At 39.0% G+C, this 27,075-nt stretch overlaps 1 protein-coding gene across 3 annotated transcripts in view; it reads right to left on the bottom strand.

The window, feature by feature from the left end:
* The window catches only part of NFIA (nuclear factor I A), a 392,954-nt gene that overhangs the window by 43,199 nt on the left and 322,680 nt on the right, over positions 1 to 27,075 (bottom strand). For 2 of the 3 annotated variants that reach the window (XM_060022868.1, XM_060022849.1), the window contains exons 8-9: positions 22,022 to 22,200; positions 19,592 to 19,757 (exon numbers count right to left, since the gene is read on the bottom strand). In XM_060022868.1, the coding sequence (XP_059878851.1) occupies positions 19,592 to 19,757; positions 22,022 to 22,200 (345 nt within the window). The remainder of the gene's footprint in view (positions 1 to 19,591; positions 19,758 to 22,021; positions 22,201 to 27,075) is intronic. The other variant, XM_060022859.1, reaches the window with a different exon arrangement.

The following is a 27,075-nucleotide window of genomic DNA, read 5'->3' as shown; positions in this document are numbered from 1 at the left end:
TGAACACACCACTGTGTCTTCAGACTGCAATTTTCTAAATGTTTATCAGTGACACCTGACGGTGCACGAGAACGCATTCAGTTGCAAACTGAAGCAGTGAGATGACTAAATACCTGATTGAAATAGTTTCTGCAATCTTAACTGCACTATCACATGTTACTAGTTTTTTAAAAAAGCCCTGTGAGAAAACTTTCATTTCTAGAAAAAAATGTGGAAGCTATTAGAAAATAGATTGGCTAATTTCTAAATGAAGTCCATTACAATTGAACTCATTTGGGAACTTGAACAGCACTATTTCTTGCCAGGTCACAGAAGAAATGCTGGAGGATATTGGAGTTTTTTTCCTTCGAAGAAATCTATGAGTATCGACAAGTTTATAGGGCCTGGGTTAGCATTATTAATGTAATTATACAGCCAAGGAAACACAGCCTTTGTTGACACATGAATCCCCAGTATTCAGAGGTTTAGAAATTCCCACGTGAATGAATGGATATTGTAGTTTTCATCCAGATGTTTGGAATCTAGAAGATAACCACACTGAATTTCCATCACTTTGATCACATCTGTGCAGTCAGTTACCTCATTCTATTATCTCTGCAGATCTTTTGTCTCTACAAACAAGCTACCAACAACACAAAAAGACACAGCCCTCAGGGCATGAAATTAAAGCCTACTTATCGCTAGTAAATTATTACAGAATAACATACCCACAAGCCTTCTTCCTGAAAAGCTAATGAATTCGAACTTTAATATATTAGCATTACTTAACATGTACGGTAACAATTTGCATGAAATGTTTAATGTGCCAATAGTTCTCAAAAAATCATGAAAAGAATCAATTTAAGCAGATGGCTTTGCTCTGCTGGTCTCTCTACTTGTATTAGGGATCTTCATAGGGGGCAGGGGCTCAAGTGACATCATGATTTGGGGTAAAACGTACAGAAGGGAAGGTATAAGACAATTCATGTGTGCACACAGAGAAAAGGGGATCAGAGCCACTTGTAAACTGGAGGTGCTTTGACGTTATGTTACCAAAATCTGTGTGATAAAGAGGTACTCTACAATGAGTGTTTCCTGTAAACAACCTATTTACACTGCCTATAATATTCTTTTTCGTAATAACTTAAAGGATAGGAATACAGCCTTGTTTCAGTTCATTTAAATTTATTTCTAATAACTAATCCACATTCTATGTCATGTATTTTTACGTGTATGCCAGCGTGTTGTGCAACTGATAGAACATACTTATTGATCACAAGCAACCACATAGACGGGTAGGCACAGGTGAAAGTAATATTAAAGAGTCACAGGGAATAAACCCTGGATTCAGCTGGGGTTTACTAAAAAAAGAAACGTAGATCAATAGATTAGATCCCTCCCTCTTGAAAGGCTTCTGCAGCCTCTCCAAAGGCAGTGTAACTTTGGAAAACCACTTCTGGGACTATATCCTCAACAAATACTTAAAAGTACATATAAAGATTTATGCTCCAAGATGTTCATTACAGCATTACTTACAAGTGCAACAAACTGGAACCAACTGATGGAATATTGCAGCCATTAAAAATGTTTTAATATAATAATGACACATGTTTATAATATGAAATAAAATGAATAAAATTAGTTTACAAAACTGTATATATATGTATGTATATGTAGGCACACACACACATATCATGATCAATTATGTTGAAAATATGCACAGAAAGTGATTATCTCTAAAGACTGGGATTATGAGTGATTTTAAAACACCTTCCAGTAATTCTTAATCTTAAATAAAATAAAGACAAACAGAACCTGAAAGCCCCAAGTAATATTTTTATTTTTACAGCAGTGCAAGGTAGTTAATAGAAAATGAATTTTAGAATCAGAAAATCCTGGATTGAATCCATTCAGTCTCTTACTAGAAATGTGACCTTGGCAAGCCAGTTAACCTCTCTGAGTGTCTCTATATAAAAAGTTCAGCATAGTAAATATTATTTACTCTAATACTCCCAGCTCTTTAAGGCTTCACCCACTCTGTGAATGTCTAATAGGCGACCCTCTCCACAGGAGCAATCCAGAGAGCGATCCCTAAGGAGAGGCTTAGCCAACAAGGTGGGAAATCTCCAGAATCCCACTGTACTTTATATTAAAACAGTTGAAGAAAACTGCTAAACTCATCCAATCAGGGACTACTGATTCCAAAATCTGATTAAGGGCATTACACCCTGAGATACCTGCCTTCCACCAATTAAAAAAATAATACTCAAACCTCTCAAGGGTTAACGTTATATCAGACTCAAATATAATTTGTAAGGGGTGTAAGATGGCACAACTTTTCTGAAAAGCAATTTGGAAACGTGTATCAAGAGGAATATTCATACTGTTTGCACTAGTAATTCCAATTCTAGAAATCTGGCCTAATAAAATTATTCAAGTTGGGGACAAAAATATATGTTCGACAATATGCTGGAGCATATTCCATAGGTTGGAACAAAAGTTAATGGTCTATGGTAGGAGAATAAGTAAAAATATTTAAAATCACATTTCCTAGCTTTTTATTTTTTTATGAAGAAAAGGTGTAAAATACTCGTTAAGAAAATAACATACAAAATATTATATTCAGTAGGTCACAATCATATACACATAGACATGCACTGAAAAAATGGGGGAAAACCAGACCAAAATGTTAATAGTAGCTGGTTATAGGAGAATATGATTTTTAAAATCCTTTTCTGTATTTTTCAAGTTTCCTACACTGCCATTGTTATCTTCATGAAGAAAATCTTAAAACTCATCTGTCATTTCTGTCATCTGAAAAAGTAAAAAACTGAGGCAAAAATAAGACCTGCATGGGTTATGATAACCTAAATGAATGTAATCATCTATTGTCGGCTCTCTTTTGTAACTCACTCCTTCTTTACAAAGTTCATTTCTTCTCTCTTTTTTCCTGCTCTCATTCCTGTTTTTCATCCAATTCAAAGTACCCAAGAGTTTTTACTGGAATAATTTAGAAGTTCTTTGGGACTTCCCTGGCGGTCCACTGGTTGAGACTCCCCGCTTTCAGTGCAGGGGGCACAGGTGTGATCCCTGGTTGGGGAACTAAGATCCTACATGCCACGCAATGAGGCCAAAAAAGAAAAAAAAGTTCTTTATGGCGTGTCTTAGGATTTTCAGAGGAAAGGTGTATGATATTATATCTTGAAACACAGTAAGTGTCCCGGTAGAGTAGAAAGCACGGGGCTTTAGAGTCCAACAGACCCCGATTTGAATTCTGGTTCAGTCTCAGTTTTCTTTTTTTAAAAAGAGGGCTAACGAGTCCAATTCTGTGGATTAAAATAACAATCAACTGCAACTAAGGTAACGCATATGAAAATACCTATCGAAGTGCCTGATTTCCAATAATTATTTTTCTTTTTCCTTTTCAAATTTAGACATTAAAAACTTGGGTTGTACAAAAAGTAGAAGTACTCTGCAAAAAGTATTTATGAAAAATTATGACTTAAGATAGCATGTGTGCATCTGTATCCAATGGGTTCCTAAAGCAGAACTTGTGACCAAATAATAGCTACTGAGAGTGAAAATGCTAACTTTCGACTCAATTCCATGTTCTCTGTGAGGGATAAAGAATAGTATTCTTTACCAGAAAGAGCACATATTTTTGCTATCACACCCGAAGTTCAGGTTAGGGCAACTAAAAACTAGATGTATAAAATTTGCCAAGGATTTTATGGACCACCCCCCTTCCCTGCCTCCACTGTGTGAGTTTTGGTCACTACAGTTAGTGGTTGGGGTATAAAGAAGAATTTTAGTTCATTGGACAAATACTTTAAAAATTAAATAAAGCATTATATTTGACATAAAAGGGGATTTAAAACTCAATGATATCTTTCATTCTCGTTGGGCAAGGCACTAAAGCACTACCCCCCAATGAACCAGTTTCCATCCTTCAACACACAGTCAAGTGTGTATATACATCCTCCACTCTATGGCAGTAGGTATTCTATACATACTTTTTCTTAGTGCTCTCTTTTGCTTACTTAATATAACTCAAAGATTATTCCATGAATTCATACAGACCTATCCTTACTTTTTCTTTTAAAAGATTTATTATTTATTTACTTCTTATTTTACTTATTTTTGGCTGCGTTAGGTCTTAGTTGCAGCACGCAGGATCTTCGTTGAAGCACGCGGTATCTTTCGTTGCGGCGCGTGGGCTTCTCTCTAGCTGTGGCGTGCGGGTTTTCTCTCTCTAGTCGTGGTGCACAGGCTCCAGGTCGTGTGGGCTCTTTAGTTTGCGGCACATGGGCTCTCTAGTTGAGATGCGGGAGCTCAGTAGCTGTGGCGCAAGGGCTTAGTTGCCCCGCGGCATGTGGGATCTCAGTTCCCTGACCAGGGATCGAACCGCGTCCCCTGCATTGTAAGGCGGATTCTTTACCACTGGACCACCAGGGAAGTCCCCCTACCCTTACTTTTAAAGGGTTTCTAATGTATATCATATTGGTGGATATGACTGGTGTTACCAATCTTTTATTATAATCACTGTTGCAATGAACACTTGATGTATAACTTTGCTCACATGTCCAACACAATGCATGGCTTACATTTAAAATTTATACACACACACACACACACACACACACATATATATAAATATATATAAAACAAAATTGTCCTCTGAAGAGGTTGAACCAATTTACAGTCCTCTAACAGTATAGGAGTGTGCCTGTTTCCCACACACTTACCAAGATTGTATCAAGATCCTTTTTGATCTTTGCTAATCTGATAGGTAAAAATACCATTCGAGTTTTAATTTGTATTGCTTTTATGCTACATGAATGAGACATTTTTCAAATGTTTTCCATTTCTCTATGTTTATATCATTTTGTTGTCTTTCTGTTGGATTATTGGTCTCTCTTACTGACTTTAAAAAACTATTCAGAGGGGGGACCTTGAAGATGGCTGAAGAGTAAGACGCAGAGATCACCTTCCTCCGCACAGATACACCAGAAATACATCTACACGTGGGACAACTCCTACAGAACACCTACTGAAGGCTGGCAGAAGACCTCAGACCTCCCAAAAGCCTCAGAAACAGCGGATTAAAGCTCCACAATCAACTTGATGTACCCTGCATCTCTGGAATACCTGAATAGACAACGAGTCATCCCAAATTGAGGAGCCGTGTGGAAGAAGGCCCTTGGTGCTCCAGCTAGGAGTCAGGGCTCTGCCTCTGAGGTAGGAGAGCCAACTTCAGGACACTGGTCAACAAGAGACCTCCCAGCTCCACGTAATATCAAACGGCGAAAATCTCCCAGAGACCTCCATCTTAACATCAGCACCCAGCTTCACTCAACGACCAGCAAGCTACAGTGCTGGATAACCTATGCCAAACAACTAGCAAAACAGGAACACAACCCCACCCATTAGCAGAGAAGCTGCCTAACATCATAATAAGGCCACAGACACCCCAAAACACACCACCAGACGTGAACCTGCCCACTAGAGAGACAAGATCCAGCCTCATCCACCACAACACAGGCACTAGTCCCCTACACCAGGAAGCCTACACAACCCACTGAACCAACCTTAGCCACTGGAGACAGACATCAAAAACAGCGGAAACTACGACCTGCAGCCTGCAAAAAGGAGATCCCAAACACAGTAAGATAAGCAAAATGAGAAGACAGAAAAACACACAGCAGATAAAGGGGCAAGATAAAAATGCACCAGACCTAACAAATGAAGAGGAAATAGGCAGTCTACCTGAAAAAAAATTCAGAATAATGATAGTAAGGATGATCCAAAATCTTGGAAATAGAATGGACAAAATGCAAGAAATAGTTAACAAGGACCTAGAAGAAATAAAGATGAAACAAGCAACGATGAACAACACAATAAATGAAATTAAAAGTACTCTAGATGGGATCAATAGCAGAATAACTGAGGCAGAAGAACGGATAAGTGACCTGGAAGATAAAATAGTGGAAATAACTACTGCAGAGCAGAATAAAGAAAAAAGAATGAAAAGAACTGAGGACAGTCTCAGGGACCTCTGGGACAACATTAAATGCACCAACATTCGACTTATAGGGGTTCCAGAAGAAGAAGAGAAAAAGAAAGGGACTGAGAAAATATTTGAAGAGATTATAGTTGAAAACTTCCCTAATTTGGGAAAGGAGATAGTTAATCAAGTCCAGGAAGCACAGAGAGTCCCATACAGGATAAATCCAAGGAGAAATACACACACATTAAGACACACATTAATCACATTAATCAAACTGTCAAAAATTAAATACAAAGAAAGCATATTAAAAGCAGCAAGGGAAAAACAACAAATAACACACAAGGGAATCCCCATAAGGTTAACAGCTGATCTCTCAGCAGAAACCCTACAAGCCAGAAGGGAGTGGCAGGACATACTGAAAGTGATGAAGGAGAAAAACCTGCAACCAAGACTACTCTACCCAGCAAGGATCTCATTCAGATTCAATGGAGAAATTAAAACCTTTACAGACAAGCAGAAGCTGAGAGAGTTCAGCACCATCAAACCAGCTTTACAACAAATGCTAAAGGAACTTCTCTAGACAAGAAACACAAGAGAAGGAAAAGACCTATAATAATGAACCCAAAACAATTTAGAAAATGGGAATAGAACATACATATCGATAATTACCTTAAATGTAAATGGACTAAATGCTCCCACCAAAAGACACAGATTGGCTGAATGGATACAAAAACAAGACCCTTACATATGCTGTCTACAAGAGACCCACTTCAGACCTAGAGACACATACAGACTGAAAGTAAGGGGATGGAAAAAGATATTCCATGCAAATGGAAACCAAAAGAAAGCTGGAGTAGCAATTCTCATATCAGACAAAATGGTCTTTAAAATAAGGACTATTAAAAGAGACAAAGAAGGACACTACATAATGATCAAGGGATCGATCCAAGAAGAAGATACAACAATTGTAAATATTTATGCACCCAACATAGGAGCACCTCAATACATAAGGCAAATACTAACAGCCATAAAAGGGGAAATCGACAGTAACACATTCATAGTAGGGGACTTTAACACCCCACTTTCACCCATGGACTGATCATCCAAAATGAAAATAAATAAGGAAACACAAGCTTTAAATGATACATTAAACACGATGGACTTAATTGATATTTATAGGACACTCCACCCAAAAACAACAGAATACACATTTTTCTCAAGTGCTCATGGAACATTCTCCAGGATAGATCATATCTTGGGTCACAAATCAAGCTTTGGTAAATTTAAGAAAATTGAAATTGTATCAAGTATCTTTTCTGACCACAACGCCAAGAAACTAGATATCAATTACAGGAAAAGATCTGTAAAAAATACAAACACATGGAGGCTAAACAATACACTACTTAATAATGAAGTGATCACTGAAGAAATCAAAGAGGAAATAAAAAAATACCTAGAAACAAATGACAATGGAGACACAACGACCCAAAACCTATGGGATGCAGCAAAAGCAGTTCTAAGGGGGAAGTTTATAGCAATACAAGCCCACCTTAAGAAGCAGGAAACATCTCGAATAAACAACCTAACCTTGCACCTCAAGCAATAAGAGAAAGAAGAACAAAAAAACCCCAAAGCTAGCAGAAGGAAAGAAATCATAAAAATCAGATCAGAAATAAATGAAAAAGAAATGAAGGAAACAATAACAAAGATCAATAAAACTAAAAGCTGGTTCTTTGAGAAGATAAACAAAATAGATAAACCACTAGCCAGACGCATCAAGAAAAAAAGGGAGAAGACTCAAATCAATAGAATTAGAAATGAAAAAGAAGAAGGAACAACTGACAGTGCAGATATAAAAAAGATCATGAGACATTACTACAAGCAACTCTATGCCAATAAAATGGACAATCTGGAAGAAATGGACAAATTCTTAGAAATGCACAACCTGCCATGACTGAATCAGGAAGAAATAGAAAATATGAACAGACCAATCACAAGTACTGAAATTGAAACTGGGATTAAAAATCTTCCAACAAACAAAAGCCCAGGACCACATGGCTTCACAGGCGAATTCTATCAAACATTTAGAGAAGAGCTAACACCTATCCTTCTCAAACTCTTCCAAAATATAGCAGAGGAAAGAACACTCCCAAATTTCTTCTACGAGGCCACCATCACCTTGATACCAAAACCAAACAAGGATGTCACAAAGAAAGAAAACTACAGGCCAATATCACTGATGAACATAGATGGAAAAATCCTCAACAAAATACTAGCACACAGAATCCAACAGCACATTAAAAGGATCATACACCATGATCAAGTGGGGTTTATTCCAGGAATGCAAGGATTCTTCAATATACGCAAATCTATCAATGTGATAAACCATATTAACAAATTGAAGGAAAAAAACCATATGATCATCTCAATAGATGCAGAGAAAGCTTTTGACAATGTTCAACACCCATTTATGATAAAAACCCTGCAGAAAGTAGGCATAGAGGGAACTTTCCTCAACATAATAAAGGTCATATATGACAAGCCCACAGCCAACATCATCCTCAATGGTGAAAAACTGAAAGCATTTCCACTAAGATCAGGAACAAGACAAGGTTGCCCACTCTCACCACTCTTATTCAACATAGTTTTGGAAGTTTTAGCCACAGCAATCAGAGAAGAAAAGGAAATAAAAGGAATCCAAATCGGAAGAGAAGAAGTAAAGCTGTCACTGTTTGCAGATGACATGATACTATACTTAGAGAATCCTAAAGATGCTACCAGAAAACTACTAGAGCTAATCAATGAATTTGATAAAGTAGCAGGATACAAAATTACTGCACAGAAATCTCTGGCATTCCTATACACTAATGATGAAAAATCTGAAAGTGAAATCAAGAAAATACTCCCATTTACCACTGCAACAAAAAGAATAAAATATCTAGGAATAAACCTACCTAAGGAGACAAAAGACCTGTATGCAGAAAATTATAAGACACTGATGAAAGAAATTAAAGATGATACAAATAGATGGAGAGATATACCATGTTCTTGGATTGGAAGAATCAACATTGTGAAAATGACTCTACTACCCAAAGCAATCTATAGATTCAATGCAATCCCTACCAAACTACCACTGGCATTTTTCACAGAACTAGAACAAAAAATTTCACAATTTGTATGGAAACACAAAAGACCCCGAATAGCCAAAGCAATCTTGAGAACGAAAAACGGAGTTGGAGGAATCAGGCTCCCTGACTTCAGACTATACTACAAAGCTACCTTAATCAAGACAGTATGGTACTGGCACAAAAACAAAAGATAGATCAATGGAACAGGATAGAAAGCCCAGAGATAAACCCACGCACATATGGACACCTTATCTTTGATAAAGGTGGCAGGAATGTACAGTGGAGAAAGGACAGCCGCTTCAATAAGTGGTGCTGGGAAAACTGGACAGGTACATGTAAAACTATGAGATTAGATCACTCCCTAACACCATACACAAAAATAAGCTCAAAATGGATTAAAGACCTAAATGTAAGGCCAGAAACTATCAAACTCTTAGAGGAAAACATAGGCAGAACACTCTATGACATAAATCACAGCAAGATCCTTTCTGACCCACCTCCTGGAGTAATGGAAATAAAAACAAAAATAAACAAATGGGACCTAATGAAACTTCAAAGGTTTTGCACAGTAAAGGAAACCATAAACAAGACCAAAAGACAACCCTCAGAATGGGAGAAAATATTTGCAAATGAAGCAACTGACAAAGGATTAATCTCCAAAATTTACAAGCAGGTCATGCAGCTCAATAACAAAAAAACAAACAACCCAATCCAAAAATGGGCAGAAGACCTAAATAGACATTTCTCCAAAGAAGATATACAGACTGCCAACAAACACGTGAAAGAATGCTCAACATCATTAATCATTAGAGAAATGCAAATCAAAACTACAATGAGATATCATCTCACACCAGTCAGAATGGCCATCATCAAAAAATCTAGAAACAATAAATGCTGGAGAGGTTGTGGAGAAAAGGGAACACTCTTGCACTGCTGGTGGGAATGTGAATTGGTACAGCCACTATGGAGAACAGTATGGAGGTTCCTTAAAAAACTACAAATAGAACTACCATATGACCCAGCAATCCCACTACTGGGCATATACCCTGAGAAAACCAAAATTCAAAAAGAGTCATGTACCAAAATGTTCATTGCAGCTCTATTTACAATAGCCCGGAGATGGAAACAACCTAAGTGTCCATCATCGGATGAATGGATAAAGAAGATGTGGCACATATATACAATGGAATATTACTGAGCCATAAAAAGAAACGAAATTGAGCTATTTGTAGTGAGGTGGATAGACCTAGAGTCTGTCACACAGAGTGAAGTAAGTCAGAAAGAAAAAGACAAATACCGTATGCTAACACATATATATGGAATTTAAGAAAAAAAAATGTCATGAAGAACCTAGAGGTAAGACAGGAATAAAGACGCAGACCTACTGGAGAATGGACTTGAGGTTATGGGGAGGGGGAAGGGTGAGCTGTGACAGGGCGAGAGAGAGTCATGGACATATACACACTAACAAACGTAAGGTAGATAGCTAGTGGGAAGCAGCCACATGGCACAGGGATATTGGCTCGGTGCTTTGAGACAACCTGGAGGGGTGGGATAGGGAGAGTGGGAGGGAGGGAGACGCAAGAGGGAAGACATATGGGAACACATGTATATGTATAACTGATTCACTTTGTTATAAAGCAGAAACTAACACACCATTGTAAAGCAATTATACCCCAATAAAGATGTTAAAAAGAAAAACATACAAAACTATTTATAGTGCCTGGAGGGGTGGGATAGGGAGGGTGGGAGGGAGGGAGACGCAAGAGGGAAGAGATATGGGAACATATGTGTATGTATAACTGATTCACTTTGTTATAAAGCAGAAACTAACACACCATTGTAAAACAATTATACCACAGTAAAGATGTTAAAAAAAAAAACTATTTATATATTACATAATGTAGCCCTCTGCCACAGGTGTTGCAAATATTTTTCCCACTTTATCATTGTCTTTTGACTTTGTCTATAGTGTTTTTTTTCCAGTGTATACATTGTTAATACTTTTAGAGTAGAACTTATCAGTTTTGTTTTCATGGATTCTGTTTTTTTTGTATTATTTGAAAGGCCTTTCTCACTCCAATATTTCACAAAAAGTTTCTCCTATTTTTTTCTTGGTATTTTAAGGCTTAATATTTCTATGTTATATTTTTTGCACCACCTGGAATTTATTTTGGTGTAAGGAATTTTATTTTTTCTGGACAGCTACTCAGTCATCCCAATATACTTTACTGAATAATCCCTTTCCCTCTTCCAATAAGAAATGTCACTATTATCATATACTAAAGTACTGTAGTTATGTAGGTCTCTTTCTAATTCAGATGAATATAAAAAATTAAAATATAATGGGGATAGTAGCAGTACTGACAGAAGAATAAATATCAATGTGGAAATAGAGAGATCAAAGTAAAATAAGTTCCCTGGCACTAAGTGACATCAGACAATAACTGAAGAGTAGATAAGAAAGAGTAGATAAGAAAGAGGAGGGAGTTCTTTAGAATTGTTCTGTATCCTGTCTGGTGTTGGCTGGAAGAATCTATGATGTTATAAAACTCATAGAACTGTACATTAAAGAGTGAATTTCACTGAATGTAAATTTTTTTAAAAAATTTAAAGACTAAAGGAATAGTGCAGGCATCAGTAATGAAAAACTGTTTTGTGAAAGGAAGCCGCTAACTTTTTTTTTTTTTTTTTTTTTTTTTGCGGTACGCGGGCCTTTCACTGCTGTGGCCTCTCCCGTTTCGGAGCACAGGCTCCGGACGCGCAGGCTCAGCGGCCATGGCTCACGGGCCCAGCCGCTCCGCGGCATGGGGGATCTTCCCGGACCGGGGCACGAACCCATGTCCCCTACATCGGCAGGCGGACTCTCAACCACTGCGCCACTAGGGAAGCCCCCCCTTTTTTTTTTTTTTATTCTTTCTTGTCCTTATCCACTGGCTCTTGTCTGAAAGAGGAAATACAGTCCTTAGTCATTTAAAAATTGTGTAAATATGACATATCATTCACTGATTTGCTCTAAATTCAATTACTGATTAAAATTGTGTGTTTTACACAGAAAAACGTGTTGGTGAAAAAGAGAGCTGTCATTATGTGGGTGAAAACTCAGAAAGTAATTCTCCTAAGCATTCAGCAACAGTTCAAGCTCTGGAGAGCAGTGGGGAATAAAGAAAATCTGCCTTTAGCTATAGGTCCTGTTTGTCTACCTTTTTTGCTATTTTTGTCTTATCTCCCTCCAGATCTTCTACTCTCTTCCTTTCCCTGCTAACAAAAGTTACTCTCAGCAACAGAAACCAATCCACACTAAAGTATAAATGACCACTAATATCTTCCTCTGTACTATTCCCACAGGTTCTTCACTGCAAACATGGAAACTTTGGGCTCCGGATGCTCTGGCCAAGTGCATGAACTACAGGTTCAAAGTGGCTGGGTGTGAGTCATGATGCTGCTACCCTTGGCTAAGCGACCCTGAGAAAGTTACCTATATCTTCGTGCCTTGTCTTTCTCAGTTAGGGTATTTACTTTTTAAAGTACGTACTTCATAGCACTAATGTGAGGATTAAAACAAGATAATACATAAAAAAACATTTTTTAAAGTGCTTGACACATTAATAAAAGCTCAATGGTTTGTTGTGTTATTAATTTCAGACGAGAGCAGACAGTTGTGCCTGCTCGGTAACCGAAAATCAAGTCCCATTGCTTTGTAATTTGGCTACAGTAGGAGCTAGTACCAAGCTACCATGGGATTACATAATCTTGGGAAAGTAACCTCCACTCTGGAATCTCAGTTTCCTTGTCTATAAAATCCTGACCTCACAGGAGTCTTAGGAAGACGGAACGAGATAACATACATGTGTAAAGAGCTTTGCTAACCAAAAAGCACTGAACATATGTTAATTATTACACTAGGAAATTTCAATCCCCGTCAGATTATTATCTTTCTGGTTAACAGGTTCAAACTCATTCATATAATGAATATATACAAGATTCATCAGAGATATAAAAATAAAAAAGGGAACTTGTTATTACATGCTTCTAATTTAACAGAATTCTAGTTTTAAAAAATCACAAGTTCATGGCTAAGAAGGCATGGAGAAAATTGTTTATAAGTCTTTTATGCATTTTTAAATTGAGTTTTTGTGTTCGTAATTAATTTAAAAAAGGAAAATATGCATGTTTTATCTTCCATCATAATTCAAAAGTGTTTCTTTCTTTTCATTATAATTCTAAGCTATGATGCCAATCTTCAGTTTCTTTTCTGGAAAAACCCATTTTTATAGTATGTTCTTGGTGCCAACCTATTATAAAAAAATTGAATCTTACAATGCAATTAAGAAAATGAATAGTGGATTTTGAATTATCATACCACAAACAGACCCAAACGTAATGAGAGATTTCTCCTATTCTGGAGCTGTTGTCCTCAGGACTCTCAGGAATATCCACTTGTTTTATTACATGTTTGCAAAGGAGTCCCTCCGCAATTAATGAGATGGTACATGTGGAAAAACTGAGTACACTGCAAACAACTGCAGTAGGTAGGATGTTATTATAATTGGTCTCACCAGTAAGATACCTAATAGGCATCTCCAAATATAACTTAGTCAAACCAAACTTCTGATCCCCACCCCTTGCCCAGAACTGCTCTTCCTGCAGTTTTTCCCGTCTCAGTTTATGGCAACTCCATCCTTCCAACTGCTCAGGTCAAAAACCTAGGAGTCACTGCTGTTTCTCTAGTGTTTTTTTTTTTTTTTCTTCTCAACCCACATCTAATGTGTCAGTAAATCCTATCAGCTTTACCTTTCAAATATTTCTCACCACCTCTACTGCCCGGATGCTGGTACAGGTCATTAGCAACTCTTGCTTGCATTACTGCAATGGTGTGCCACCTCCCCTCCCCGTGTTAGTTTTCTCCATTGTACTTACTGGTCCCTAAATTACTAGCATACTTATTCTTTAATTATTGTTTGTCCCCTCCCTCTAGCTAAGCTCCACAAGGGAAGGCGATTGTCTGCTTTGTTCACTTTTGGATCCCTGGCACCTAGAATAGTGGCTGGCATGCAGAAGACACTCATCATATGTATTGATTTTTTTAAAAAGCCTCTTAACTGGTCTTCCTGCTTTAATTCTTGCCCCCTGAAACCTATTTTCAACAAAGCCTTCAAAGAGTTTCTATTAAAACCTAGGTAGGGGGCTTCCCTGGTGGCGCAGTGGTTGAGAGTCCGCCTGCCAATGCAGGGGACGCAGGTTCGTGCCCCGGTCTGGGAAGATCCCCCATGCCGCGGAGTGGCTGGGCCCGTGAGCCATGGCCGCTGAGCCTGCGCGTCCGGAGCCTGTGCTCCGCAACGGGAGAGGCCACAACAGTGAGAGGCCCACGTTCCGCAAAAAAAAAATAAAACAAACAAACAAAAAACCTAGGCAGTATCACTCCTCTGCTCCCCATCTCACTCAGAGAAAATGCCAAAGCCCTAACCATGGCCTATAAGAACCTCCTTCCTCCACGCCCTCTCGCCCCCCCCATCTCCCAGTCACATCCACATTCATCCACATTACCCCTCAGACCTGGCCTCCCCCTACCTTCACTCATTCACTCACTCTGCTCTCACCACACTGGCCTCCGGGTTGTTCCTTAAACATGCGGGCTGGACTGTCTGATCCTCCTGCTTGCAAAGCGCTTCCCTCTACAGTCTCATGGCTCACCCTCTCACCTCTGTCAGACCTTTGTTCAAATCTCCCCCTCTCAGACAGGCCTTCTCCAACCATCCTATCTAAGTTGTATCCCAACCCCACTAATCCCAACCCCTCTGTGCTTCATTTTCCTACGTAGCACTTATGTATCACCACCTTACATCACTCCTACCTATTATACTTATTATTTTATTTATCGCCTTTCTTCCTTCTGTAAAATGAAAGCTCCGCAAGATCAGGGATTTTTATTTCTTTCATTTCCTGCAGAATCCTAGCATCTAGAACACTGCTGGCACGTAGTGGATGGTCAATAACTATTTATTGAATGAATGAAGGATGTGATAATCTCTCGCTGGGTATCTAAACCCAGTTAATCAGCGGGAATGGAACCCATCCATTGTGAATTACTCTTAACCAGTTATCCTTTCTATTTGTCATGGTATCCTAAAGAGATCAGGCATAGTATATCAATCTTTCTCCAAACGAATCAACAGTATGAATGTCCTCCTTGAGAGACAGCAGAACTCTTATTTCCACCCTCGCTACTCTGTTTTTTAAGGCACTGGTAAAGATTTTTCCCATTAAAATCTATTTATTTTATAGGCAAACATGTCCCTCCCCAAATCTGCCTTACCCTGTTTTCCTGGCCACAGCTGCAAAGTTGCATATTGGTGCCAGAGGCAACTGATTAGTTTAAAAGTATATATTCTGCTTTAGGCTGGTATCCATTTGTATTTCATTATAAGAGCATATTAAAAATGATGTCTTGGACTTTTAACTGTCTATAGCACAGCACATCTGTCACCCCCGTTCATCCTGACAATCTACCTATGAGAGTGTGTAGAACAAAGTATTATTCCAACAGACACAGGAGTCCAGGCCCAGAAAAGCTGGTAATATAGGTGATCCTGGGTATGATTTCCTACTTTTACTTTTTAAATCTTTTTTTATTGCAAGTCATCTTAAACCCCTCAATAGGAAAGGCTGTCCTAGATTATACAGTTAGTGTTTTTGAAAAAGCCTCAGTTTCAGACATACTGTTGGGATACTGAACATCTGTACTTAATACTCTGTTGTGATGTTTCTCCTCACTAAAGTTGAGCTCTAATAAACTGACAAAGATAACCAGGATCCAACCATCCTGTGGTTTTAATTTCTAAGAAAGCACAGAATTTATGAAATATACTTTTGCTCTAAATTTTTATCCAGTGGTAATCCAATTTTAGACACCCCCTCCTTCCACCCACAAGCTGGTTTCTGAAGAGAAGTTCTACCTTCTCTCTCAGACTTAAAACACCAGAATGATATTCCTACTAAACAGCTTAGAAGTCACTCAGTCCAAAAAATCTTACCTGAGGCTCCGCATCTGGACCCAAATCCCTCCCAAGTCTCTTGTGGCACCTATGTGCACCCCTGTCCCAGTGTTGTCAGTGTGAGCTACCCGTTTCCCAGCTGTCTCCTGCAATAAATCCCACATTTCTTTAGAGCAGGGATGAATCATCTTTGTATCCCCAGGGGCTAACACAGTCCTTGGCACATGACGGATACTCGATATATGAAGGATGAATAAATGAATGAAAGAAGGTAGTTATCAAAGATGAATGTTAAGGAAGAGGGGCTACAGCACTCTTGGTATCTTTTCCCTCCCATCCACTCTTGGGCCTCTCCACTCCCTCACTTATTGTAGCGATTGGAAGTAGACACTGGACGTGACTCGTCCCACCCCTTCCTCTCCTCTTTCCCTTAGGGAGACAGGTGCTGCCAGGAAGCACAGAGCCACCTGGACCTCCATCAGCTCTACACAGGAGGGCAGCCCCCTCCCATGGGAAGGCCTGCGGTGGTCCTGCACTGCCAGCGACTGGGTGGGTTTGTTTGTGTTTCAGCATTAGGAAGCACATTCGCCTGTAGCTAAAAAATACATTTCCTAATAGTAGAGGTTATAGTCTAGTCTTCCATCTGATTTTTTTTCTTGTATTTTATTTATCAATTAGTTCAGGAATTGGGGCATGGAAGAGGATTTGTTGTGCGGGGGTTCTTAAATCTCTTCCCAATGTGGACTGGTAGGCTTTGAGATTTTTAACTTGAGAGGCTTCTCTTATGCTATAAATTACCAGTTTCCCAGAATATCACTGTCTTAATAATAAAGTAGAAGATGGTCAGGTGATAATTGCTGTGAAACAACATATGACTGTGAATTCAGCAAACCCCAGAAAAGACCAAAAAGGCTAAGATTTATGATGATAAAAACCTTTCTATACCATCAGTAGGACCCTTTGTTTTGTCTACATTCCTAGAATTCTAGGATTCAAAAAGTAAGTTTCAAATTATTACGTAAATATCAAACTTTGGGTCCCCTTTCCTGATATTCTCTTTCCAAAAATCTCTAAACACTGTGCTAATGAACATGCAATCATAACCGGATCTGCCCAGACGCCCTCCACACTTCTTCCCATCGTGTTGAAAGAATGCTTGAGGCTGGGCACAAGAGGACCATGGGTATCTTTTTATACAAGGCATTAGATCCAATCCATGGAGTGGAGTCCAGGGAAGGGACCCAAAGGTATCAACCTGATTGAGGGATTGAGTAGCTTCTACATGTCCTACAGGAATATTTTTTCATTAGCCAAGCCTAGAGGCTTCCACTAGCTAAGAGTTTTGGCAGATAATAAAATGCTCCAATTTATTTGGTGGTAGTGCTTATCGTGGCTGATTTCACATAACCCTGCCAGCTAGGTATTATCACCCACGTTCTACAGATGAGGAAACTGGGGTTGGTAAAGAAATAGAGATAGCAGTGTGAAAGGTGAGGGTTTGAGCCCCTATCCTTTAGACTTCAACAGCTAGCTGCCCAGGGTATTTCCACTCGTCCACAGTGCCTCAGAAAAGCCCCATCCCCGTTACTGGAAAATGCAATACAGGTGCATGAGACATTGATGGTGGAGGTAAGGATATGTCTACACAGAATAAAAAGAACATTAAACAAAGCTTTTTGAGGGTTCTGCCAATGTCCTGAACATACAGAGAGAAGATGAACAGAAAAGTGGTACCCAGAGGCATGTACAGAGCACAGTTTAAGCACATGGCTGCCGATGTGTAAGTCAACATCCCCAGTGACTAGATCTAAATAGAGTTTGGAGATGATTATTTCTCTGACTCCTTTGAAGATGTTACATGAATACACAATAAGCAGGACAGGCCTATGAGCTTCTGCTTCTCAGAAGCTTCTTTTCTAAGCTGAGCTTCCAAGATGCTTAGAGCAAGCCTAGTTTGCTTCCTATGTCACTGGACACTCAAGAGTTTTCTCCTTTGTTGAAAAGTGTTGAACCCCCTCTTACCAAGAGAGGTAAGCCTCCCCAGAATTGGCCCTAGACCCTCAATCTTTTTGCTATGAAACCAGAATCCATGCACAGGGCCACTCACTGCTACATGTGTTATCAAAGTGGATACGTACTAGAGAGCCCAAAGCTCATCCACGCCCAAGAGAGACCCTAGACATTTGGGATTCAGTGTCACCAAAATTAAATCCAATGAACACAGTGTCACAATGTCACAGTGTCACAAGAGGCTCATTTTTTCTCTTTGGCTCCTTCCGTCCTGTACTCGTGTCCCCAGTGCTGAGAAGTCTGAATCATCCTTCATCCTTCACTATATTCATCCAAGTGGTTGTCCAATCCCAAAGCTTATGTCGATAAGACATTTCTTCTTGTGCTCTCCTCCATTCAACTTCTATAACTGCTGCTCAAGTTCTTGATCTTAACACTTCTTTCGTGGTCTACACTCATCTTTTCCTCAGTAGATTCCTTGCATTCAGCCTCACCTCCTTGAAGACCTCCTCTCCTTAGGGGCACTGTCACAGTTCCCATTCTTTCCTGTGCTTTGATCTCTCTGTAAAGCTTTAGAGAAGGTGGTCATCACACCCCCGTCAAGGTCAGGTAGTCCAACCATCACCTGGGAACTCTGCCTCCAGCTGTCACTCTTTTAGTCATTGTTTCAGGTACTAAGAAAAGCCAAATTTATGTGTTTAAGCTACTTCTATTCCCTGTCATCTTTAAAATATCAGGAGAGCTGTTCTCCCTCTAATTCATCAAGTAATGATTCCCATTATTCCAAAAGGTTTTGAAATCCTATACTGTCTGATCACATGTTCCCATACTTTTCAGAGACAAGCCAAGATTTCTTTTCTCTTTCCTTCCAGTTTCATCTTCCATCTCCTCCCTCTGCCAAGCCTAGCCATGCAGCTGCCATGGCTACTGGCTCTGACCTTCTGCCAGGCTCTTATTCTTCGCGAATGTTCAACGTACACACCTTTGAATTGGTTACTTTGATCTAAACTTTTTTTCTATTTGAGATGAGTTGCATTAACCTTGGTACCTCATCACATGCATTTCTCTTGGATTGTAAGTTACTGGAAGGCAGGGCTCTAAGAAGCATGAGGAACTCTTTCTAATAAGAATCCATAAAAGTAGATGCTGTTTGATGATCATGAGGATAGCATTCAAAGCCACTCAAATAATAGGCAAAATTTAATACTTCATATCTTGACTTCAGCCCTTGGCATGTAGTTACACCATTTCATCCACCCAAACACCCAGTCATTTCCACACCTGATGTGGTTGGTAGCACCCTAGAGTGCTGTTTGCTCTGACCTGGTCTTGGTTCTACAAACTCATGCTACAGCCATCGCTGGGGATCGTGCCTTTCACTGAAGCCTATGCAGTGAGGGGCCAGGCGTAGGTGTGCATTCACGTGTGCAGAGCACGACCGGCGACCGGCGCCGCATCTCAGCGATACTTACTTGGTGAGGTGGGGGACGCTGCGCCTCCTTCCGCTGACGTGGTCGGAGGCTTTGTGTCTGGCACCGGCAGAGGCACAGGCCTGGCCATCGGTGGTGGCGGCGGTGGTGGCAACATGGGGGTGGGGAGGAATGGGTTGTGCACTTTGCCTTGGCTACTCCCGTTGGGCTGCCAGGGTGGGAACCAAACAAAACACGCACAAGAGAAAGAAGACACAGATAGAACCATTAGCCGCTTCGGAAAACAAAAGATTCCTTAGGCACCTTTCACATAAATTACTAAGTATTCTAGCTACTTGAATTCTTCCGTAAGAGCATATGGATGAAGAGCTGTGGGTTGCTCTTAAGGCATTCCACAAAAGTACAGTCTTAGGCATACATGCTCAATGCACCCTAAGCTTACCTCTTGAACGACTCTGACCTTCTTTGCATCTGATTCTAGAAAATGACCTGCTAACTTTTGCTTGGTATGTTTTGATTCTGTATTAACTGTGACTTTTGTCATCATTCTCATGATTATTGAATATTGATTTAATATATAAGTGTTTTATAGATTGTGGAATTATTCCATCATGTCTATTTATACAGATATAACAAAGTTTCCTAAATATGCATTTGAGATTAAAAAAATATTTTATTTTCACTCTTCAAAGTTGATATTATATAACATTTAATAAATATGTTAAGTGAACATAAAAAATTTCTTTCACATATTGTATAACATCAGGCACAGAAACTTTAGAATTCAGCTGTCAAAATTCTGCTAAGGAAAAATATCACTTCTAATTTTGATTTAAATTATATAAGCATATGCCTTAGGAGTCATATTTATCTGGCTGCCTGATGTTAGAACAACCAAGTAACAGCTCTTTAACAAAAGAAAAGTTTCCTTCTGAAGAAAGCAATAAAATCCATTTATTTTTGAGTTTTTCGAAACAGTCCCGTGAAGGACCTGCCTTAAACCCTATAAAATTTTGATCAAAATGCAAAACTGGTCATTTGATAGTTATAGGGGGTGATGTCAGGACTATTAAAAAAGAGTTAGAAATTTTAAAAGTCAGATGCTTGATGCTGGTGATCACTTCAGTTTTCCATGGCTTCCCAAGTGGCCTTTCTGCCTCTGGTCTTCAGTGACACTATTCAACCAACAATAACAGCTCCTACTTAGGCTCTAGCCCTGAATCAAAATTCAGTTGCTGGCCCAGGCTTTTAAGTTTAAGCTTAGTAATTCTGCAGAGGAAGTATCACTGCCTCATCAACATTCACTTATATATTTAGTATTGTTCCTCAAAGACAATCTCATCTGACAGTCAGAATGTTGTGCTTTCTTGCCAACAAACTTGCCTGTGTGTCATTTCTGAGTGGGCTAAAAGTCCACAAGTGAATGCTTTAGAATAAGCCAAGCAGATGAATACACAAGCAAAAAGAAAAAAGGGTCCATATTGATTTGTTGTCTAGACAGAAATGTATCTGCTAACACATCACCAGACATTAGTCAAGGCTGCCTGTTCTGTCTCAGATATGCAGAATCAGGTATTTCTTCGAGGGAAGAAAATCGGTGATAGGGTCGTGGGATATAATATTCTAAATTAGGCAGTAATAATTATGGCCCATCTGTGGCTTCATTACAGTTATTAGGAGAAAAGGAAAATCACATTTGGCTTTATGCTGGTCATTATTTCCAATTCATTGTTATTATTATTGGCCTTGGGATAGAGCTCTCCATTGCAAACATTTGGTTCTATATTTGAAATAAAATTTGTGATTTTAAAAAATCACTTTTACATTAGGAATATTGTTTCAAATTGTGATTTGGTTTATTTGAGAAAAAATGAAAACCTCCATTCGAAACTACTGAATACTATTTAGCTTTATACAAAGATAAGTGGGAAAGATACCTACTTGCAGAAATAACAAACTATAATAAACTACTTCTAGAATCTTGAGTTCAAGTACTGGTCAACTTGATGTAAAGTGTTAGAGGACTATTTTTTAAAAATATCAACTTAGCTGATCTGAAACATCTGTGCCCCCTCCTCCCCCTACCTCTCCCTACCACCCAAAATCATTATTTCAAACTATTTGGTCTTTCTATTTTGTTAACTGCGTGAGCCCTTGGGTTAGTATGCATGAGGTGGAATTATCTGCCCACAGACCTTAGAAGGTTACACAGTTCACCCTTGAGATGATTTATATCCATAAACTTGACAGTTGCGAAGTTAACACAAACACTGTTTTTAAACCCTGGCCAATCCCTCTTAGAGTAAGTTAACTTTCCCACAATCTAGAATAAATATGACATTTGCCTGCAGTCAGTCAACACAACATCAGAGCACAACGTCATATGGTCATAAGGTCTTCCCTTGTTATTTTTACGTTCGGTTAATATTTCTAAAAAATTGAAAAAAAAAAAAAAAAAAGAAGTTTCCTTACATTGAGGAACCCCACCTGTCCAGCCTGCTGACCAGCATCAGGGCAGACAAGTTGGACAAACTCTTTCAGCGTCTCCTGAGGGTGATAGCGGATGGCTGGGTGGGAGAAGTAAGGCCCAGGCTGCTGGATGATGGGTGATGTTGGAAAATGAAGAGTTGATGGTGTCGCATGTGGACTTGCTGTAGGAAAAGAAAACATCAGAGTTAATAAGAGAAAGACTTGTTTTGCCACAGCTTTTAAACTGGATTCAACTTCCTTTTAAAATTTCTTCTCCTGCCCCAATTCCTAGTAACTGCTCGTGTGACAGCATTTAACCCTGGAGAGGTCTGATAGATTTTCTTCCTTAAAGCTCTAAGACAAACATGGAGGCTAGATGAGGGTAGAGTTTCAAGCTGTCTTTCTATTTTCAGTGGACATGAGTTATAAAGGCATTAATAATCCTTGGTGAAGCTGAAGATTATTCATTACCTTAAGAGCCTTTTTAATGAAGCAGGCAATAAAAAATGTATTTGGTAGATTAGACCTGATTTAACTGACATTACATATGACAAATTCTAGTTTGCACATACGGATCCCCTTTCATGCTGAGATTTCCATAGACAATAATTCATTGTTAAAGCTCTTATACTCCTTTCAAGGAAATTTCTAGGGACTAATTCAGGATGAAATTTTTTGAAGTCTGTAGTAAATGATCACTTAATGAACCCATGCAATCTGGGTGCCTCACTTTACATAGAAGGTTTATGTTGCCTTTTTTTGTGGCCATTTCAAAGCCAAACTCAGAAACGCATAGATGTTAGTTATAGCAGGGGAACCCACAGGCTGAGTAGGTAGGCAGTGACCCCTGCTAAATTGTTGGCCCTCTGCTCATACAAACTGATGAAAGGCTCAGACAACCATCATTCCCTTATATTTGAACCCTGCTGAGTTTCACTGATACAGGAAGAAGATTACATTAGATTTAAAAAACGTATGTGAGGTGCTTAATAATCTTTCCTGGGAAGATTTCTGCCCTTGAAGTGGAAGGGTGATTCGTGAAGCCTGCTGAAGGGTAAGAACAGCACATGGGAAGGGCTGAAGACACTCAAACCAAGTAACGCCAAGATGGCGGCTCTCACTCCCCAATGAGGGCCAGAAAAACAACTGCCAAGTAAAAGCAGATGAGAGTATTTATTTTTCCTTTACTTTTTGCAGTTTAAATCTTTAAACTCAAGAAGGCCCTGCAAAGAGAAAACAAAGGAATACCCAAATATTTGGAAAGTAAGACTTTCCTAATATTGAGGGTGACTCATAAAACGAAGAACAACTAAGTGAGACTGGCCACACTTTCTACCATCATCCCATCTGTCAAAAAAGGATGCATCTCTATTGATCCCCGGACACGGGATTTTTGTTCCCTACTGTAGCTGTAGGACTGGAGCATTTTCTGACTAATAATTAGAGTGGCTAGGACTCTGAGGTTCAGAATGGCATCTGTAGTTTTTAAAGAGTAGAAATAGGGGTTTGGAGTGGAAACAAGAGTCCAGTCCATACGTTGCAGATGACCTGATGGGATCCTTTCATTCATGCAACCTTTAACCTATCAAAAAATATTCCAAGGCTCCTACTATGGGCTTGGGATTCAACACTGAGACAATACAAAGTTTTGTCTTCAATCACATAATTGAGGGCATCTTGAACATAACCCATTCGAACTAGAATTCTTGTCACCTTCCACCCCTCATACTGGCTCTTCTCTCTTCTCCATATTAGTAAATAGCTTTTCCATCCATTTAATGATTCACTGTCATATCCCTCGAACAGTGTCTGGCACTCAGTAAATATTTGTTGATGGTTCAATGAATGATTAAATATATGAGTGGTACAGAAATTAATAAAGTAACCATACAAATAAATGTAAACTTAAAAAAATATTTTTAACCTGGCAAACAGCCAGAGAGCTTGTAGAAAAACTGGTAAAACTTCGGGCTTCATACACTGAATGGTAAGTCTTGGAATCCATTACTGTCTGAGTTAAAATCTGCAGCTAAAAAGTTAAATGGCTCTGGTCATCTCTTACTTTGCAAATTGTGCTTTAAAGAACCCAAGGAATTTTTTCATCTAATATGGTATGGTCATCTTTGCTGGTAGCAAGAAGCTTTGACCCAGTGCCGTGCATTTGACCGAATAGTTTCTAGTTAGAGCTGGAATGTGGCATCTCCCAAATGAGGCTGGGAATGTACTGAGCACAACAAAATGATACACTCAACTTTTACAGCATGTCAAACACAAAGGTGGCAACTCCATTGTCAAGAGTCCCCAGGAAGCAGACCTTAATGATAAAGTGGCAATGCTTCAGGTGCTCAATGGAAAGTGATGAATGATTGTGAGATTATGAAATTGTGGTGGCCAGCAGAGAATGCTGCCCAAGGGAAAAAATTCACTTGAGCAAAGACTAGACAGATAAAAGTTAGAGAAACCTGACAGAGGAAATAATTCAACAGGACCGTGGAATCCCTCCCTTAATTGTTAATAAGCATCCTTGCCCTCCTGTTGTTACTGCTGTTGTTAAATATGTAAAAGAAAATCATTAACAACTTGAATGTAGACCTTAGTTTCTTTATTACATTTTACTAAAAACAATTTATTCACCTTTTTCCTGTGTCATAGAGTTTATTTTAACATAGACCTAAGAACACATGGTACTATATGGAGTTAATTCCACAATGGTTGATTTATAAGGATCAATTAATTCTTAATTAATACCAGGAAATCATTTAGCCTGTAGATTCACATTAGACAACTGCTGAGTCTGCACTGCAAAGGGTCATCCTTCGCAAACCCTACTTTCTCATGCCTTGGACATTCTGGTTCAGCCATTAGTCCACTGTGGAACTGGATATAAATCATTCAAGATCCTGAGCTTTAATTTCTTCAAACAGAAAACAGTTGTGTTACAGACATCACAAAGTACTCTTAAATATTAGTAAATACCCACTATTTCTCTGGATAACCTGCTAGCAGCACTCTTTTCCTGAACAATGAGACTGCATTGGGTTCTTCCATTGCTCTAAAGCTCAGACTTAAGATTTCAGCCATGTCTAAATTTGGTTTTCCTCCTTCCCTATTTCTTGTTTTCTCCCTTTTATCTTGGATTAGATGTTTTCAGTGTGCCTAAGTTTTTGTCCAAGTAGTTGCAGATTATTTTAGAAAGCGTCACTGGGGTTAAATCAGTCAACAAATCATTCAATCAGCAAAATTCATTAAATGTATTTTGAGATGGTCAGCTCAGGCCCTAGAGAAGAGAAAATACCATTGTGAATCTGGCATGGTGCCAATGCAATGCAGAAAAAATGGTATGAGTCCAAATTTTTGACGCAGAAAAACGTCTCTTATGGATGTGTGTGTGTGAGTAGTTGACACAATAAAAAATTAGAGCACATTACGTAAATGCATATTTAGATCCTTTAAAATGTGCATTATTTACTTGAGAGTCAATAAAGGCTTTTCTCAAGTGGTTACAGTTTATTGCAATGCATCCATCTGTATCCAGGCTGATGTTAATACAATTTTGTGTATTAAAAGGCACTACAAAATTGGCTGCTCTGGGGTCTAATACCTTAGGCCAGGAGCAGCAGAAAGTGTCAGAAACACTCCATTCTGGATGGATCTCACTACTAGTTTAAACTTTAACCAGAGGCCAAACTAGTTTCGAACAACTGCTTGGGCTTTTCACAAAGAATACCAGTAGGATGGGAAGGAAGGAAATTTGATCAGGTTTCTTTGGCTGGAATGGCCCTGCCTACACGTTCTGAACAAAGTAGCCACAGTTAAAGAAGCAGAGACCCAGAATTTCCCAAAGCTGTAGGCTCAGTTATTTATTGCAAAATGATCATATTACTGGATACTTAAAAACAAGAAAGCAGGTCAGTCAGGTTGGTTTACCTGTTTGCACACCACCCACCCACCACCCCACACAGTGGCCCCGATTATTTAAAGGACTCTCTTGGTTTTAGCTTGAAAGAGAAAACGTTTAAAATTCAATGTGATTGAGTATATATATTTTTAACTTAAAAAAATTCTTCCTTCTTTAAGGCAGAATTGATTAAGACTGGGGAAGGAGAAGGTCAAGGTCATTACTGTTGTATTGTGTATGTTGAGAGACTTTTTGTGGTCCAACAATTGATTCTCGGTCTGAGAGTCCACTATAGGGAGGAGGCTTTATGGACACATTTCTAGCTCAAAGAAGAGAAATATGCTCTTCTACTTAGCCCTGACATTGCCTTAATTCCTTTATTTCTTGTCCATGAACCACTGCAGACTCTCACGGACTGGAAAGAGACTTGGATTCTTTTCATGTTAGCTTTTGCTTTCCGGCACCAGCCCTTAGATCCTAGTCTCTCTTTTATAGGAGGCTCCAAAGATAAGCTTTCAAGAGAGCAGTGCAAACAATAAAATCTAATCCTCCTTCAGGTGCAGCATGCTCTTAAGACAGCGTTACACACAGCCTTCTTCCCTCACAGAATGAATGACCACTCCCAAGCCCTGGCACTTGCGAAACTTCAGTCTTACTGTTAATTGACACTGTCTGTGGCAACAGGTGAGATTCCAAAATGTTTGCTTCACTCTGTTAGCACCATTAGAAGAAAAAGCTACTCATCTGTCTTCAGTGGTAGGATGTTTAGACAAAAATAACCATTTCCATAAAGTACAAGGTGGCATTAAGAACTCCTGACTACTCGTATTTAAAAGTAAAGATTTTAATAAGGCAGAGCTCTAAAAGGAGCAGAAAGTGGAAGAAAAAAATTGTGCTTAAAAAAAAAAAGCCTTCTATAAGGGCAAACGGAACCTGAGTTGTTTGGGTTGTCAACTACTATGCAGTTTGCTTCTTCAGAAATTCAAAACCACAATATATAACAACATGATAGCCTACCTAAAGCTGAGAAATCTATCTTAATGGTCCATGGCTATAATTTATAAATCACGCATGAGTCAGACCTGCCATTTATGAAAGCCTAGAAGTTTGGAGTTATGGGATTTATTTTAACAGAGACACAAGGAACGAGGAATTGGCA

Source organism: Delphinus delphis, chromosome 1 (genome assembly GCF_949987515.2).
Source record: "Delphinus delphis chromosome 1, mDelDel1.2, whole genome shotgun sequence".
Lineage (NCBI taxonomy): Eukaryota > Metazoa > Chordata > Mammalia > Artiodactyla > Delphinidae > Delphinus > Delphinus delphis.
This window is presented reverse-complemented; position numbering and strand designations above follow the sequence as displayed.